Source organism: Canis lupus, chromosome 26 (genome assembly GCF_048164855.1).
Source record: "Canis lupus baileyi chromosome 26, mCanLup2.hap1, whole genome shotgun sequence".
NCBI classification, from domain to species: domain Eukaryota; kingdom Metazoa; phylum Chordata; class Mammalia; order Carnivora; family Canidae; genus Canis; species Canis lupus.
In genome coordinates, this window is record NC_132863.1 from 26,834,574 (window position 1) to 26,852,445 (window position 17,872).

The following is a 17,872-nucleotide window of genomic DNA, read 5'->3' on the forward strand; positions in this document are numbered from 1 at the left end:
ACTGTGGCTGAACTTGACTGCTGTAGTTCTCAGGTGGTGGCAGGAGGTGTTGATGCTCTCCTACTTGGACTTTAGCTTTGTTCATATGATGGTAGGTGGAGTTGTCTGCAATGATTTTTGTTTTTTTAAAGATTTATTTATTTATTTCAGAGAGGGAGAAGGGGGAGCATGAGCAGGGGGAGGGGCAAAAGGATAGGGAGCCAGAGAGAGAATCTCAAATAGACTGCACATGGGGCCCAGTCTCATGACCCTGAGATCATGACCTGAGGCAAAACCAAGAGTCACACAACCGATGGAGCCACCCAAGCATCCCTTGTCTGCATTGATTTTTAAGACTGTCGTAATAGAAAAGGAATTATTAGGTTGAACCGTATGAAATAGCCAATATTTAACTTTCTTAATTACAAAAATGGCACATTCATATGGTTCAACTTTTAATAGGTCCAAGAGGAGTAAATTCCAGGAAAATTGCTTATAATTTCTTTTAAGAAATAATTTTAGGATATATTAGAGGTTTGAGGTTTGAATTTTTCCACTGACATGGTTTCCAGCACAACCATTTTTGTCTATGTATTCCAATTCATTTCATGTTACTATTCTTCTCTTAACTGCATCTTATTGATTCGAACCTCTTTTATCTCTTGTCATAGATAGAAAGTGATTTTAAGGCTTTTCTGCTTTGGGATGTATATGTATTTATATATAATTTCTTACTTGTTTAAATTGTCCATAAAATGGCATCCATCAGATCACCAAGCATAGCAGCTTTGTAATCATACCCTAGTGCTGATTTTGAAATACAGAGAGTGATTTAGATTGAGTTTAAAATTTTTAAAATATGGGCAGCCCCGGTGGCGCAGCGGTTTAGTGCCGCCTGCAGCCCGGGGCGTGATCCTGGAGACCCTGGATCGAGTCCCACGTCGGGCTCTCTGCATGGAGCCCGCTTCTCCCTCTGCCTGTGTCTCTGCCTCTCTCTCTCTCTCTCTGTGTCTCTATGAATAAATAAATAAAATCTTAAAAAAATTTTTTTTTTAAATATCTTCTGGTTATGGAATGCAGCTCTGTTTTTTGTCATTGATACATAACAGACCATTGCCTTCTGTTTATTTGTTTTTTTTTGGGGAGTATTTCAAACTTTTTTTGCCTCTTTAAATTTGGTCATTGACTTGAGTTGTCCTCATGTCTTCAAGATCCATTTATTTGGTTGCCTTTTTTTTTCTGACTGTCTTTGAGTCTCTTTGCTCAGGTACACATAGCAAAATTTCAAAAAACTTTGCAACAGTTAACACTTTCTGTGCAAAAACCATTGTGTGATCCCTCATAAAGAGATTCCCACCAGAATATTCCCTAATTCTGTCCACACTCACAAGTATCAGGATGGTAGTAAGTTTGAATTTGATCCAACTCATGAGTTATAAGTGCTGGGTTGGGTCCCTGATTTTTGGTTTGTTTTTAAGGATATTCCCCTACTCTTTCCCTACAGTCTATAACCTTGAGAACTTGTATGACTGCTTAACAAAGAAAAAACATGTTGATCTATTCTGTCAGAAGATGAATCATGGTTGAGTCTGTATTATTTACCATTCTCTCCAAATAGTAATATGGGGAGGTAATGGATGTCTGTCTGATGTCTCCAGCTACATAAGCATTCTGCTCTTTCACTTTCTATTGCCATGTGTTAATGCATATGTTATAATAACTAGGATAAACACAAGGGATTTTTGTTTTTGTTTCTGTTTTGTTTTTCAGTAACAAATACTTTTAAGAAAACAGATGATTTTGTGACATGTAAAGCACCAGCTGTTGACCTAGATCACAAGTTCAGGTGCAAGGTTGTGGATTGTTTAAAATTTTTCCGCAAGGCCAAACTGTTGCACTATCACATGAAGTATTTCCATGGGATGGAGAAGTCACCAGAGCCAGAGGAGAGTCCAGGAAAGAAGCATGTCCAAACGAGAGGCTCTTCAGCTTCAGACAAGGCCAACCAGGAGAGCTTGACCAGGAAGCGGGTCTCTGCCAGTTCTCCAAGTAAGTATTTTGGTTCTGTGTTGTATCTATATTATATTGAACTCTGTTGCTCAGGTCACAGTGCTTGCATTTCTCTCACAAACGCAGCATTAGGTTGGTCTGGTCTAATTGAATCTCAAAGACTGAAAATCACAAGTGATCCTTAGGAGTTGCATCATGGGGCTGTGGCCCTCCTAAAGGAAATAGAAATACTTATCTGTTATTCTTATCTCAACCTCCTGCTGCTCAAGTTATTTTGTGAAGTCACTTAGCTTTTGAAGGCCTTGTCATCCTAGTATAAATGGGGACAGTCAAGGAAAGGGAGCTCATTCAGAAGCCAGCAGTGAACTTGAGCTCAGAACAGCATGGGTGCAGTCATCCTGTCCCCCAAATCTACTCCATACCTGCTTAGCAGGGCAAAAAAAAAAACAAAAGAACTAAAACTTGTGTGGGATTCTCTTGCTGTTTCCAAATATAAGTTCAATTTCCTCTTAATTGCAACTGAAGATATGTTCTAACAGCACTGTTTATTTTGCATAGAAACAAGGATGGTAGTAAGGGTTACCACAAAAATCTCATGTTTATGTGTTATTACAAGGAACTCTTTTGGAGATTTTTTTCTAAAACTTAAAGATTGAAAAATTACATGTTTCTCGGGGAATTTCAGAAGCCTTTTTTTTTTTTTTTTTTTTTTTTAAAGTAATCTCTGTGCCTAATGTGAGGCTCCAACTCATGACCCCAAATCAGGAGTTGCATGGTCTATTGACTAAGCCAGTCAGGCACCCGAAGAGGCCTTTTCAATAAATTCTACAAGCTCTTCAGTTTCTTTTTACCTGAAATTCTAACCTCATTATATATTTTTGGCTTATAGCTTCTCCATTAAAATACATAGGTATTTCTTTTATTTTTTATTTTAAAAAAATTTTTAAAAAATATTTTATTTATTTATTCATGAGAGACACACAGAGAGAGGCAGATATACAGGCAGAGGGAGAAGCAGACTCCATGCAGGGAGCCTGATGTGGGACTTGATCCCGCCTCTCCAGGATCACGCCCTGCGCTGAAGGCGGCGCTAAACCGCTGAGCCACCCGGGCTGCCCCCACATTTAAACTTCTGATAGGAATCCCTGGGTGGCTTAGTGGTTTAGTACCTGCTTTCAGCCCAGGGTGTGATCCTGGAGTGTAGGGATCGAGTCCCACATCAGGCTCCCTGCATGGAGCCTGCTTCTCCCTCTGCCTGTATCTCTGCCTCTCTCTCTCTCTCTCTGTGTCTCTCATGAATGAATAAATAAAATCTTTAAAAAAATAAAAAATAAATAAACTTCTGATAAGTGATGCCAAGTCACCTTTTTCTTTTTTATTCTTTTTTTTTTTTTTTTTTTCCCAAATCACCTTTTGAAAAACTAGTCCTGGTTTGTAATCTCCTGCCAGTTATATGTATCAGTTTTTTACATTTATTCATAATATCAAATTTTAAATTATTATTATTATATTATTATGAACCCGATAGGTAAAAATATTTCAGTGATTTTTTAGTATTTTGTTTTTAAGATTCTAGAATATTTTTTTTTTAATTTTTATTTATTTATGATAGTCACAGAGAGAGAGAGGCAGAGACACAGGCAGAGGGAGAAGCAGGCTCCATGCACCGGGAGCCCGACGTGGGATTCGATCCCGGGTCTCCAGGATCGCGCCCTGGGCCAAAGGCAGGCGCCAAACCGCTGCGCCACCCAGGGATCCCAAGATTCTAGAATATTTTAAACATACAGAAAAGTACACAGGATTTTATAGCAAACATGTATGTATCCAATCCCCTGCCCAACTTTTTTCTGCATTTCCTTCAGATTTTTTTAAAATTTATCTTTTATTTTTAAAAGATTTTATTTATTTATTCGTGAGGGACACACAGATAGAGGCAGAGACATAGGCAGAGGGAGAAATGGGCTCTCCGTAGGGAGCCTGATGTGAGACTGGATCCCAAGATCCTGGGATCACGGCCTGAGCCAAAGGCAAATGCTCAACCACTGACATCCAGCTGCCCTGGATTTTTTTTAAGGGAAACAAAAAGTTAGGATGAAGTAGAAACCCTCTAAATTGCATTTTCTTTTTTTCCTTTTATACTTTTCCTAAATACCACGTCTTTATCATTTATATTGATAAATAATGGTTTTTATGCTTTAAAATATGCATAAATAATACATCCTAATACTCTTTTGGAACTTGCTGCTTTTGTGTTCAGCATTATGTTCGAGCTTCATCCAGATTGAAACCTTTTGGCAGATCTCATTGATTCTTTGGCTGGTGTGTAGGATTGCATTGTGTTTTCTTAGGCACGCCCATCGCCCCTTGCAGATGTAACTAATTTTTTTTTTTTAAATAAAATAGCTGACAATTTTATTTTCAGATTTTACAATACAAATAAAAATTGCCTTTTTTTTTTTTTTTTTTTGTCCCACTACTCCCCTGCAAAAACTATTCTCTCTTTCACAGGAAGGGGAAGCAAGTCTTCCTTGTCATGATGTTAGAAAACACCCAGAGGGGGATCCCTGGGTGGCGCAGGCAGCGGTTTGGCACCTGCCTTTGGCCCAGGGTGCGATCCTGGAGACCCGGGATCGAGTCCCACATCGGGCTCCCGGTGCATGGAGCCTGCTTCTCCCTCTGCCTGTGTCTCTGCCTCCCTCTCTCTCTCTCTCTCGAATAAATAAATAAAATATTAAAAAAAAAAAAAAAAAAAGTAAACACCCAGAGTCACAGCACCATGATCTCCTGGTGAAGTAGAAAAAGTAATATAAAATGAATATAAAGAGGTTTCTATCTCTTCTTATCTGTCTAGTCGAGTCATTCCTGGCTGAGTGGGCACCATCATGGGACAGGCAGGAGGTCTCTTTATTGGGGGCCCAGGCATCATTGGCATGTGGCCTCCCATAGGTGGCCTCATTCCAGGAGCAGGTCCCACTGACATCATCCCAGGAGGAGGAGGGCCCATCATTGGCATCATGGGAGGGCCCCCCATATGGGGGCCTGGTATCATAACAGGACGAGGAGGACCCGGGAGCCTGGGAGGAGGTGGGATCATTGTCCCTGCAGGAGGAGGAGCAGAGAATAGAGTCGGAGGTATCTTTCCTTGTTAAAATGCAGCGGTTGTTTTGTCGATCAGGCTCTGAGCCTGCTCTTCCATCCATTTCTGATAGTAGTCTCTTTGTGTTTGCTGCCACTGCAGTGTGTCTTTCTCACAGATGGAGAGTCATGGGTGAGTTATGTGTCACAGTAGTCCCAATAAAACAGGCATGTTGCTCTGCAGGCCGTTGGCCACTCCATCCTGCGCCGCCCGGAAATGATAGATGTAACTAATATTAAACAATTGTTAAATATACTTTAGTTTCTTTAAACCTTTCTTACTCAGGATCATTGAGGTTTCCAACTCTTTACTGTTCTAGATGATGCTTCAGGGATTGCCTTTGGACATAGTCACTGTGAATGAACTATTCTTTATAGTATTTTAAAAGAGGAGTTGCTAAATGGATGCCAAATGGAAGGGTTTTAGTTAATGTACCAGAATCCATTTAGAATGGGGGTTCTAATTTATACTCCTGCTAGCTCTATGATTTCTCTACATCCTCACCAACTTTTGGTGTTATATAAATTTCCCCAATCTTATGAATTTGAAATGGTTATTTCCTTGTTTTTCTTATTGAGAAAAACATGTTTTGTATTTTTTAGATTAGAATCAGAATTATTAGATTAGAATCCTGTAAGTGGAGACCATATTGGGTTGTCAGGATCCAGTAAAAATAGTAGGCACTGGATATAGTGATGGAGTAACATCTCAGCAGGTAGGACTAGGGACCTTCTAGAAGTGGGTGGAGTCTATCCCAGATGACAGAGTTGCTAGAACCAGGTTATTCCAAAGGCTAAGCTTAACAGTAAGCCATAAGGGGCCCGAGGAAAAGTTATGCTTGCCTGACCACCATGATGTGTGCCCTCTGTGCTGGGGCATGATTCTACCTGACCCTGATCATGGTAATTGCCTTAGGAGGGACCTTACCCAGTACAATGCGTCTGAGTACAGGGTGGGTGTCTGGCCGTATGCAGGCTGCTTGTCTGGTGTAGGGATTCCCGATTAACTATGTTTGAGTTTTGATTTGTGTTAGTAATATGTGCAGGCTCAGAGTCAACCCACCTGAATTTGAATCCAGCTTTTACCTCGTTTGCTATGTGACTTTGAGCAAAGAACTTGCTGAACTTCAATTTTCCCCTCTGTGAAATGGAGATAATAGTACTACCTACCTCAGAGCTTTGTTACATTAAATGCAATATAATGTAAAATGCTTAGCACAATATCTGGCTTATAGTAACTCTTAATAAATAGTAGCTCTTTGTCTCAGTGAAGTCATTTAACTCAGGCAGTCAGAGATATGAGTTCTAAGCCAACTACTAATGAGCTATAAAATCAATAGACAGGTTGTTGTCATTTTGGCATAATTAAGAACCTGAATGATTGATTTTCTACTTTTGTGTACTGCCCCTTGGGTCTCATACCAACATATATATCTGAGATTTTATTCTCTCTCTTAATGCAGAGGGATCCCTTTCACTGTGATTTGGAAGTCCCTTGGGTGAACTGGGGAATTTTTTGCCTGTCGGTTTCCTTTTTAATAATAAGACCTGCTGTGGGTATACTCACCTGGCTGGCAGGGGTGGACAGTACAAGATGTTTTAGGGTGAACAAAAGGAGTTTTTAAATTCCTGTTCTTTAACTTGTTACTCCCCTGCTGGCCCTCTGTAAAACTGGTTCATTTGGAGGCACTCATTGGCCACTCACTGTCTGGGGTATAACCTGGTCATCCCTTTCCTATATGCTCTTAAATGGAGAGTAGTTTTGTGTAGTCAGGAAGGAACACACCCCTGTCCTCATGTCAAATGGACACAGATTTCATGGATGATTTCACAACTCTCCTGTGCAGAGATGGCCAGCAGTTGTTACCAGGCTAAAGGAAACCAGACCATTTACCTTTCTGTGTTCTAGGTGGGAAATGATAACCCTGGCTACTAGTCCTGCTTGTGCTGCTAACCAGCAGGAGCCTCAGTCCTCATCGTCATCACCGAGCTGGGGTCAATAGATATGTTCAGCCTTCATCATGATGCTGTCAATGAGAGCAAACACAGCAGGGTATTTAGAAGATTCCACAGACCCCAAGCCTCCAGAGAGCTCTCCCTGTTCTAGGCATCTCCCCTCACTTCCTTCTGTCAAAGCTTCCCTCTGTTTCCTCATGGTTTTGCTGAATACTTGACTAATCTGATAACTAAATTTCTCAAGATTTGAAAGAAAACCAGCTTAATAGCTTACCTGTTCTCAACATATCTAGGTTTTGCTCAGATTTCTAAGAAAGCCTTTATCCTTCGGGTTGAAATTTCAGATGGGGAGTGGGTTCAGATGGGGAGATGTTCTAAGGTGAGACTGACTCCAGGCAGACTGTGTTCTCGTTCACAGACATTGTGAACTTGACATTATGCTTAAGTGTAAAACAGGCTATTATAGGACTTGCGGTGCTTAGGGATAATTAATGTAAAAAAGTACTCCCTTTATACTGAGTGCTCTGATTATAGCATATGGGACCTTGAGATCTAATGGAGTTCTTAGATGGAGATTCCTGGTGCTTCTGTTCCATGAGGACCAGAAAATGTTCTGCAGAGATTATTTTTTTATTCTTTCAATTTCCCTGCTGGTTAGGTTGAGCAAGAGAAGCAGTTCTGGTCTGAGAGTCCACAGACTGAATCTTAATAGCAGTCCTACTGCTGTTCACTTGTGATCTGTGCTCTTCATGGATCTGATTTCCTTATTTTTAAAGTGATAATGTAGGATCAGGTATGAATGAGACAAGACAGACCCTTTCATTTGAGGAGAAAAAGCCCATAATCAGATACAGTAAAAAGGGCTAAGTTCTACATTAGGAACATATAAAGGGCTGTGGATAAAAGATTCAGATTTTGCCTGTAGAGCAGGGGCTGGGGATGTTGAGAGGATAGGTGGCATTTGAGTTAAACCTTAAAATGTAAGGGTAAAGGAGTTGAACCAAGGCCAGAAAATAGGAAAGTCATAGCCATGTTGGGACCCAGCAGAGTGGAGGTTCAGAGGCATCAAAGAAAATAAGTGGCTATGATCGTTTATCCATCCCTAAGGTGCCCTTCTGACTCTGGCCTTTAGATATTTCCCCCTCCCTCAGCCAAGCCTTTTGTCACATAAGTGAATTTGGAAAGTCAGTTTAGATTTGCTTTTCCAAATGAGGTTTCTCAGAATACCAGAATCCGTTTAATAAACTATCTTCCAGTGGCAAGTTCAGGCTTCCTTGGCATTTGGATTTGTTTCTGCATAGGTGAGTTCAGTCCCGAGTAGCGGTTTGTCCCAGAAAGAATATTCTAGAATCAGAGGAAACCTCACCTGTGCTTATTACCTATTGTCACATCCACTTGGTTCATATTCTTGCTCTGCGTAACCCTCAGCTTTAGGCCCAAATGAGTTTTAGGGCACTAGAGTGGGCCCAATCATTCTTTGTTACCATCTATGCCTTGTGGCAATAGACTAGCTTTCTTACAGGAATGTGCTCTCTCTCCCCTTAAAGGAAAGAGAGCAAATATGAACTTAACAGATTATGGTGCCTAAAAGTGAGAACCAAAGTGGCCTGCTTGAACGAGGAAGAGGTTTATCCCCCTCTCAGGTCAAATCACAAACTCCGCATGGTGATTCTGTTGTAGATCTCTGAAGTTGTCCAAGGCCAGCTCAGCATTGCATTATTCTTAGGTGTTGCTTTTCTCTGGGTGGTCCAGAATTGCTTACCACCTTGCCTGTCTTTTAGCTTCTGGGAAGGGAAGAGTAGGGCATATCTCTTTTCTTTTAAGGGTACAACCCAGAAGTGACACACATCACTTCTGTTTTTAGCGCATAGGCCAGAACATCTGTCTCTGGCCCCACCTTGCTCAGGAGAAGCTGGAAGACATACTCTTTTCTTATGAAAGAAGTGGAGAAATGAGTATTGGAGAATACATAGAAGTCTCTGCCATGTGAGCTAAGGCAGAAAAAATGCAGGGTTTGAGAGAGGGATTTGTTAGAGGGCCCTGTGGGGCTAGTGTTTGGGTGGGATCCATGGTGGGGGCAGCAGGACTGCTGGGAAATGAGACTGAAGGTAGGCGTGATGAAATGGTAGTGTGAAGCCACAAGTACCACCTCCTGTGATACACAGTGAGAAAATCCCTCCAAGAGCATGCCCACTTCACTCTGCCCTTGAGCTGCTTGCTGTCCTTTCATACAGGTCAGAACATGTTCAGGTTACTGCTTGTCTCAGCCACATACGTGGCTGTGCTCTGTGGTGTATAGCAGTTTCTGCATAGATGATGGTGATGTTACTCTGTGCCTTTTCCTCCTGGAAGGAGGAGCTAAATGTCCTGCTCTCATAAGCTGGTGATAGTCTGGTGGAGAAATAGGGAGCAGGCTGTACAGAGGGAGGAAGAAGGGCTCTAGTACTTCTAATGGGCACCTATAGGCTGAGAAAATGACAAGTGGCCATCCTAGAAAAGCCTCACCTGCCTCAGGTGTCAAGTTACTCTCTGATCCAGAGCTTTGGCAGGAAATTGCTCTTTGTGCAGCCAAGCTTGGGCAATTTGGAAGAAGCCCTGTAGTCAGGCTCATATTGTGTGGCTCGCGGGACAATTGGTCAAGCTGTCCAAGTAGAGAGCTGACAGCAGATGAGCATCATCTTCCTGGGAGACAGTATCACAAACAAGATAGCAACAGCTAACATTTGAGAACTCACCATGTGCTAGGCACTGTTCCAACCTCTTTACTAGTACTGTCTTTATTTAATTCTTAAAACAGGGACACCTGGATGGCTCAGTGGTTGAGTGTCTGCCTTTGGCTCAGGTCGTGATCCCAGGATCCAAGATCAAATCCCACATCAGGCTCCTGTGAAGAGTCTGCTTCTCCCTCTGCTCACGTCTCTGCCCCTCTCTGTGTCTCTCGTGAATAAATAAATAAATTAAAAAAAATAATTCTCAAAATAGACCCTGTGAGGTGGGTACAGTTGTGCCCAGTTGATAAATTAGAAACTGAAATGCAAATGAGATGGATTAGCTTGAACCAATATCTGTGCATCTAGCAGGTGGTAAAGCCACGATTTGAATCTAATTGCAGAGGCTATACCCTCACTCTAGGCTGTGTGTGTGGTCTTGTAGGATTGCAGGGAAGGATGCCCTGCCCCTGGGTCCTGGAGTGGGGAGTAGGAGTGCGTCCCTGCAGGAGATTTCTTGTGTATGAGTTCTGCCTATTGTCACCTTGTCTGCTTCTGTACCTCAGGGCATCACCTACTTTAGCTTAGTCAATGATGGACAGTTCTTCTTGTTAGTTCTGCCCCCCCAGGCCATGAGTGACTTCACAGTTTTCAGCCGATAGCCAGGGTGAGCCTCTGAAGACTTTCTCTTCCCTCTGTGTTCAGAGTACATAGGCCTCGATAGAACAACTTTCTAGAATAGCTCTTCTTTTTATCCTCATTGTTTACTCCTCTAATTGAAGCCTCAGGAGGGGACTCTTTAAAGTTTAAGGTGACCACATTTCAGACCATCTGCAAGACTTGGGATACTTTTAGTTACAAGTAACAGGAAATCCTATTTGTATTGACTTAGTTAAAATCAGTTGAATCTGATTGTTTACCTTACCCCATAATTGCTTTGTGATCATCTTGATTCCATATCAGAATCACTTGAAGAGTGTTTTTGATGCCCCTGGAAACATTATACTAAGTAAAAGAAGCCAGACACAGAAGGTCACGCGTTGTGTGATTGCATTTTTATGAAATGTCCAGAATAAATAAATCTGTACCCACACGTGTGGATTGGTGGTCTGATAGGGGTTGAGGGGCTGGGTAGAAACTGCTTAGTGGTAAAGAATTTTCCTTAGGAGTGATGGGAATGTTTTAGAGCTAGGAAGAGCTGATTGCACAACATTGTGAATGTACTACATATCACTGTTTTTGTTTTTGTTTTTGTTTTCCACAGCTTATCAAAGCTTAATTGTGCAATGAACTGCCTTTATTTATTTATTTATTTATTTATTTATTTATTTATTTATTTTTTCCTGCCCATATTTAAATTGTATAATTTGAAGAGCAACATAGTCAAGATAGTAAATACATCTAATTGCCTTCCAGATTTTCCCCATGCCCCCTTTTTTCTATTTAAAAAAACTTTTTTTAAGATTTTTTTTTTTTAAATTTATTAGACAGCATGCATGTGCACATACGAGAGAGAGAAAGAGAGAGAGACACTCAGGGGCAGAGTGAAAGGGAGAAGCAGACTCCCTACTGAGCAGGGAGCCTGACACAGGGTTCTGTCCCAGGACCTGAGGATCATGATCTGAGCCACCCAGGCACACCCCTACCCCATGCCCCTTTTTAATTCCTCCTTTCCACCCATCCCTTCCTTTCATCAAGAAGCCACTACTCTGCCTTCTGTTTTTATAGATTACTTTTCATTTCTAGGATTTTATACAAATGGGATCATGAATTTTATCTGGCTCCTTTCACTTAACATACTTACCTTGAGATTCACTTACTTTACTGCACATATTAATAATTCATGCTTTTATTGCTGAAAAATATTCCTTTGTGTGAACACACCACAAATGATTCACATTTGGGCAGTTTTTCCTTTGTGTGATCCAACTACAGCTTAAGTGAGCATTCATGTACACATCTTTGTGTAGACACAGTATCTCTTCTCCTGAGTAAATATCTAGGAGTAGAGTAGTTAAGTCCTAGGATATGTGTGCTTAAACACTTCTTTACACAGAGTAAGGTATGATCAATTACTTGAAATGCTATGGACATATTTTATAAGCAAAACAACTGGGTTTTTGCAATGGTAGAGCTATTGTTAACTTTGAAAACTGATAATAGTCTCAGAGTGATAGGTGAGAAACTTTTTAGAATAGAATTAGGAAAAACTATGAAGTGAGAAGTTTGGACAGGGAGTGTTGATGGACTTGAGTTTGCTATGAAGAGTAGCAGATAAGGAAGTTGTGGTATTTCGAAGGTGTCAACTGTCATTTTTAAAGGAGTAATTTTACATTATGTGAATTGTACCTCAATTATAAAAAAAAGAAACAAAATGTTTGACATACAGGTCACACCTTAAGCCATGTAAATCAGCATCTCTGTGGGTGGGACCTGGGCATTCACTTTTTAAAAATCTCACCCAGTGATTGTAATATATAGCCAATGAGGAGTCATGGTCTATGTAGGGTTGGCAAACTCAACCTGTAAAGGGCCAGACAAATATTTTCAGCTTTGAGGGCTATAAAGTCTTCATCTTCACTCCTCAACTCTGCTGTTGAAGCATGAAAGCAGCCACATCATCAATATGTAATGAATAAGCCTACTGTATTTTAATAAAGCTTAAAATAACAGGTGGTGGGCCAGAGTTTGCTCACCATTGATCTAAAGGCTAGACGATGGAGAAGGCGGTTCCAGAGCCTTGAGAGAGATAGAAAATAACCTCCTAGGCAGAACCAGATCTAGAGCTCTGTTCTGTTGCTCATTTTATTTTTCATTATTTTTTTTTAATTTTTTAAAAAGGATTTTATTTATTTATTCATGAGAGACACAGAGAGAGAGAGGCAGAGACATAGGCAGAGAGAGAAGCAGGCTCCATGCAGAGAGCCCAATGCAGAACTCGATCCTGGGACTCCAGGATCACGCCCTGGGCCAAAGGCAGGCACTCAACCACTGAGCCACCCAGGCATCTCTGTTGCCTGTTTTAGTTCTTCACATTGGACATACTTACTTGAGAATAAACATCTTAGTGTTGAAAACAAAATGTTAGAAAGCCAAGACTAATACTTATTTTTAATTCCAGCTGCAAAAGATAAGGAAAAGAATAAAGAGAAGAAATTCAAAGAATTTGTGAGAGTGAAGCCAAAGAAAAAAAAGAAAAAGAAAAAGAAAACCAAACCTGGTAATTTTTTATCCTTTGGGGTGTTTCACTTGGGTTTCTTACCATGGGTGTGGAGGGATTACTTTGTCCCCAGTCCTGGTCTCTGAGCTTGCATGGAGGAGAAGAGGGTCCAGAAGGCCTTTACAGGAGCTTGTGGGCTCAGCCTCCCCTTGGTAGGGGAGGAATCTATTCATCCAGGTGTTACAAGGCCATATTGGCATTTAGGAAGGCCTTCTTTCTTGCTGCACTGGCCAGTATTACCTGTCATATGGTAGTGCGTGTGAAAGCATTATAGTAGAAGATATATAGATGAATGACTGTATTTGTTTGCACACACAACTCTTTCTTTTCTTTTTAAGACTTTATTTTTAAGTAATTTCTACACACATCGTGGGGCCATAACTCACAATGTGGGGCCATAACTCACAAGAGTTGCATGCTGTACAAGCTGAGCCAGCCAAGTGCCCCTTGTACACACAACTCTTGTTCTTTTTTTTTTTTTAAGGTTTGTTTGTTCATTTGTTTATTTATTTATTTATGAGAATAGAGCTGAGGTTGAGGGACAGAGGCAGAGTGAGAAGGAGAGAGATTCTTAAGCAGACTCTGTGCTGAGCACAGAGCCCAAAGTGGGGCTCGATCTCATGATCCTGAAATCCCAACCTGAGCTGAAGGCAGATGCTAAACTGGCTGAACCTCCCCGGACCTCTACACACAACTCTTAAAAACATATCTCTGGACCCTTTCAATAAAGGATTCACTTCTTATAAAGTGTGTCTAGCTCCTACAAAGATGTTGGTTAAGAAAATCAGTGTTTCAACTTTGGGAGCCAAAGGGATGCCATGTTTTATTCTTAATGTATCTTCTGGCTTAGAAAAACAGTCTTATCAGAAAAAAGGGGAGAAGGGTGATGGTGAGGAGGAAGCTTTTGGTTTTGAGGTTCTTGGGGGTTGCTAGAAGTATTAATCCCTAAATCTGTCCCTTTATAGTTTAATTGCCTCTTTGTCTTGGAATTATTTGAACAGTGAAGCTATTGGTTGGATAGGATTGATTCTGGAATGCCCTGATAATATGTGGGGGTGCTAATTCCTCTTGATCCTGTCTTCCAGAATGCCCTTGCAGTGAGGAGATCAGTGATACCTCCCAGGAACCTTCTCCACCCAAGGCATTTGCTGTCAACAGGTGTGGGTCCTCACATAAGTCTGGGGTCCATATGAGCCCACAGCTCCATGGCTCAGAATCTGGAAACCATAAAGGGAAAGTGAAAGTATCTGGTAAGGAGGCTGTCTGCTGACTTGATCATTTGTAATAGCACTGTACGCAGAGAAGGCTGGATTATGTTGATACTGTAACTTACTCCCCAGGCCCTCTGCAAGTACAGTCTGTTTTCAAAATAAAGAAGTACATCAACTAAAGCAAAGGCTATTAGGTGTGCCTTTTCTGAACTTCCCTTCTCTCCAACTTTGGTCTTAGTTGGTCTCTTACCTCCAGCCAGTATGTCTATAACCAAAGCCATCATACCCCGTTCTCTTTCACACCTGCCCCTTTCATTCCTGCATTTCTTATTGATGGACTCTATATCTAACCTGGTTGCTTGGGGGAATCTGAGTCAACCTTGAATCATCTTCTCTAGCAATTTAGAGAGTGATTGTGAGTTTATGAGTTAATATAATAAATATATGGAAAGTACTTAGAACAGTGTCTGGTACAAAATAAGTGATCAGTAAAGGTTAGCTGTCATTATAACTAATCAGGCACCGAGATCTAGTGATTCTGGTTCTGATTATCCCTGGAATCTGCCCCTTCTTCATTTCCCATTGTCTACAGAGTTTTAAAGGTGGCTCTGGATGTAGACTTGACAGTAAGCCATTCTGGCTGGAAGAGATGAGGTTGAGGAACATGTTTAAGTCATTAGGATGATGATCTGTGTAGTCCATGAGAAGTTGCAGCTTCTCTGTCAATGAGCTCTGTGACCTTGAGTTGCCATTTACTATGGGCCTCACTCTCCGTAAAATGAGGAAATCAAGTTCAGTTCATCACTAGGCAGCATATATCATTTGGGTTATTGCTAGATGACAGGCCCAAGGAACAGATTGGAGGTCCTGTTTCCCAGCTCTGTGAAAGTTCATAGAGGAGTGAGGCTAGAAGGTCACTTCCACTCTTAACATTCTAGGTTTTTGAGAATTTTGTAACTATACTTTAAAATTGTGACTGTTGTTTTTCCTTTCCTCTCAGAGGAGGATAATCTGAGTGAGTCTTCTTCTGAGAGCTTTCTTTGGAGCGACGAAGAGTATAGTCAAGATGTTGATGTGACCACCAACCCAGACGAGGAGCTCGATGGGGATGACCGCTATGATTTTGAAGTGGTCCGCTGCATCTGTGAGGTTCAGGAGGAAAATGACTTCATGATTCAGGTAGGTAGAGCTTCTAGGAGACAAGCATAGAAAAACACAAACTGGTCCTTGGAATTTTGAGGAACTGCAGTTTGAATGAGTCATGTTAGAATCCCCGGCCCGATAGACAGTATTATCAGCAGCACATTGAGATTTACTCTTTAGTTTGGCTTCCACTGAATCACAGGCTGGCGTAAATAGCCTATTAATAGCCTAAGAGAGGACTTGAAACATCACTGAGTCTGAACACCTCCTGCTCCAGGCACCTCCAGTTGCTTGGGGCAACTGGGACCCACAAATGGGAAGGGCCTTGCCTGTGGTCACACAGTGAGGAGTTAAACAGCAGGGATCTGAATCTCTGGAGTAGTAGTTGAATCTTCTTATGGTCCCTTACATTCTCTCCGATGTAAAATTTCTATATGGCCTTAAGAAATGGAGGCCAGTTTTATAACTTGTTTGTTTCTTGTTCTTTAATTTCCTAACATTTGTATCTGTCATCTTCATCTCTGGGATGTGCCTGTGGTGTAGGCCTCCCTGTCTCCTTGGGGACAGCATCACTGGCCTGCACCTGCTTGCCTCTGGCCCTTCTCTTGCTCTTAATGACAGTTCTGGTGGAGGTGGTTGCTGGCTGGCTGACTCCAAAGGCTGTCATAAATACCCTGCGTGTCTTGGCAGCTGCCTGGACTATCCAGGGAACCTGAGTTTTTCAAGTAAGTCATGGTTATGTTGGATAGGATTCTTTGGCGTTTCTTTGTTTTTCAGTAGCCTTCATGCTAACCTCTGGGAATTCAGAGTACATAAATGGTCTCAAATAGTACCTGATTATTTATGACCTTTAGTAAGCCTTAAGTCAGTGGTTTTCAAACCTTTTCAACATCAGAACCCTTTTCCTAATGAAATTTTTCATAGAACCACAAAATGTATAACAAGTTTAAAAGCAGTAGCTTTGAAGGTTCAGAATAGATCGTCTTCACTTTTGAGCTTGAAATGTGAATGGCATGCTTTTTCCCATGAAGTCTGATATACATTCAGGGTTGTGCATGACAGTTGCCAAGAAACATTTCAGTGACTGTAGTTTTTCTCTTTTTGTGAGATGGGGCTGTATGGGTGACTTTTTCCTAAAGTGCATGCTGTGTGATCACTTTTAATCAGAGATGGGAGGGAAAGCTTTGTTCCAAGTATAGCACAATACTGAGCTAACCTGGTAGTACAGAGTTATGTGTACTGGTGGATGTGTTGTCTTAACTTTTAAGTTTGGGACACATCTAAATGTACATTTTTTTGTTTTAGTTTTTAAAAAATCTTATTTTTTAAAATATACCCATTTACACAACCCTTGAAGCTCAGTAGATTACAATTTATAAACTCTTACACAACATGGAAACTATTGTTTAAGTAGAATTTTTTTTTTAAGTTTGGTTTTTAAAAGGATGTTGCAGATGGTTTTTATCCTCTCTCTGGACATTTGATAAATTCTGGGCCTTGGAAGCCTGATTTGGTCTTCATTTGTCCATAGAAATGTTTAGTGGGTGAGTAATGACAGCCCTTCCTCGCAGGGCTATTCCAGCTAATCAGTGTAAGAGACCTAGTTCTGATCTACTGTACTTGTTCCTTTGACTTTTCTGTAAGTAGCAAAGATGATGGGATGTTCAAGGAGGTAGAACTTGTTGTCATTATGTGCTCTATGAAGAAACTTAAGTTGGAGCTGTTGAGGCCATACCAGCTGTTGTAGGGCAGAGTCAGGATCATCTCCAGCTTCCCAGGCCGTGGCTTCCCCTAGTTCACCTCACATCAGTGCTTGTGGCTTCCTGTCTTGTATGTGGTGATGATGATCTCACTTCAGAATGCCTCGAGTTTTGCCTTAGAAGACTTTTCTCTGCTGTCCACTTGCTGTCCAGCTGGCTTTGTGGTATAGAGGGACAGTTTTTGACTTTCCCTGTCATTGTGAGCAATGTACTTTTTCCACTCAGTAACTTTATCAAAAGACATACATTTGGAGGGAGCTAACTGGAACATATATAATTTAAACTTTCTAAATATATTCATTATCTAGTTTTAAATGCATTCATCATCTAGGAAGATTCAATCATTATTTTTTAAATAAAATTTTTTACTTACGTTGGTAATTTGTACCACCTTAGAATACATTTAGAGTTTGTTTTCTAGAAGGTGCATGCATTAAGGAGTAACTTTCTCTGATCATTTTCATTATCTGATTGGTATTAACATACTCAAGTAAATTATTATTTGATTTTTATTTACCAGTGCTAATAATTTAAATCGTTGGGAGGTTAAAATCCTACTTAATAATTATGAATATTTGCAAAATCTGGGTAACTACATAAAAATGAACATCAGGAAATCCATTTGATATTTAAATTGTCGTAACTGCTCTAGGGCAGGTTTGGGCAAACTTTTTCTTAAAAGGGCTAGGTGATAAATATTGTAGGTTTTGAGGGCCATATGTTATTTATTGCAGCTACTCAGCTTTGCCT

The 17,872-nt window shown here is 40.9% G+C and overlaps 1 protein-coding gene and 1 pseudogene across 7 annotated transcripts in view; one reads left to right on the forward strand and one right to left on the reverse strand.

Annotated features, from left to right (window-relative positions):
* PHF20 (PHD finger protein 20) overlaps positions 1-17,872 on the forward strand; it is a 147,136-nt gene that overhangs the window by 104,689 nt on the left and 24,575 nt on the right. For all 7 annotated transcript variants that reach the window (XM_072800811.1, XM_072800815.1, XM_072800813.1 and 4 more), the window contains 4 exons: positions 1,750-2,028; positions 12,910-13,008; positions 14,094-14,258; positions 15,220-15,398. In XM_072800811.1, coding sequence (XP_072656912.1) covers positions 1,750-2,028; positions 12,910-13,008; positions 14,094-14,258; positions 15,220-15,398 — 722 coding nt within the window. The remainder of the gene's footprint in view (positions 1-1,749; positions 2,029-12,909; positions 13,009-14,093; positions 14,259-15,219; positions 15,399-17,872) is intronic.
* On the reverse strand, positions 4,829-5,325 carry LOC140618852 (U1 small nuclear ribonucleoprotein C-like; annotated as a pseudogene).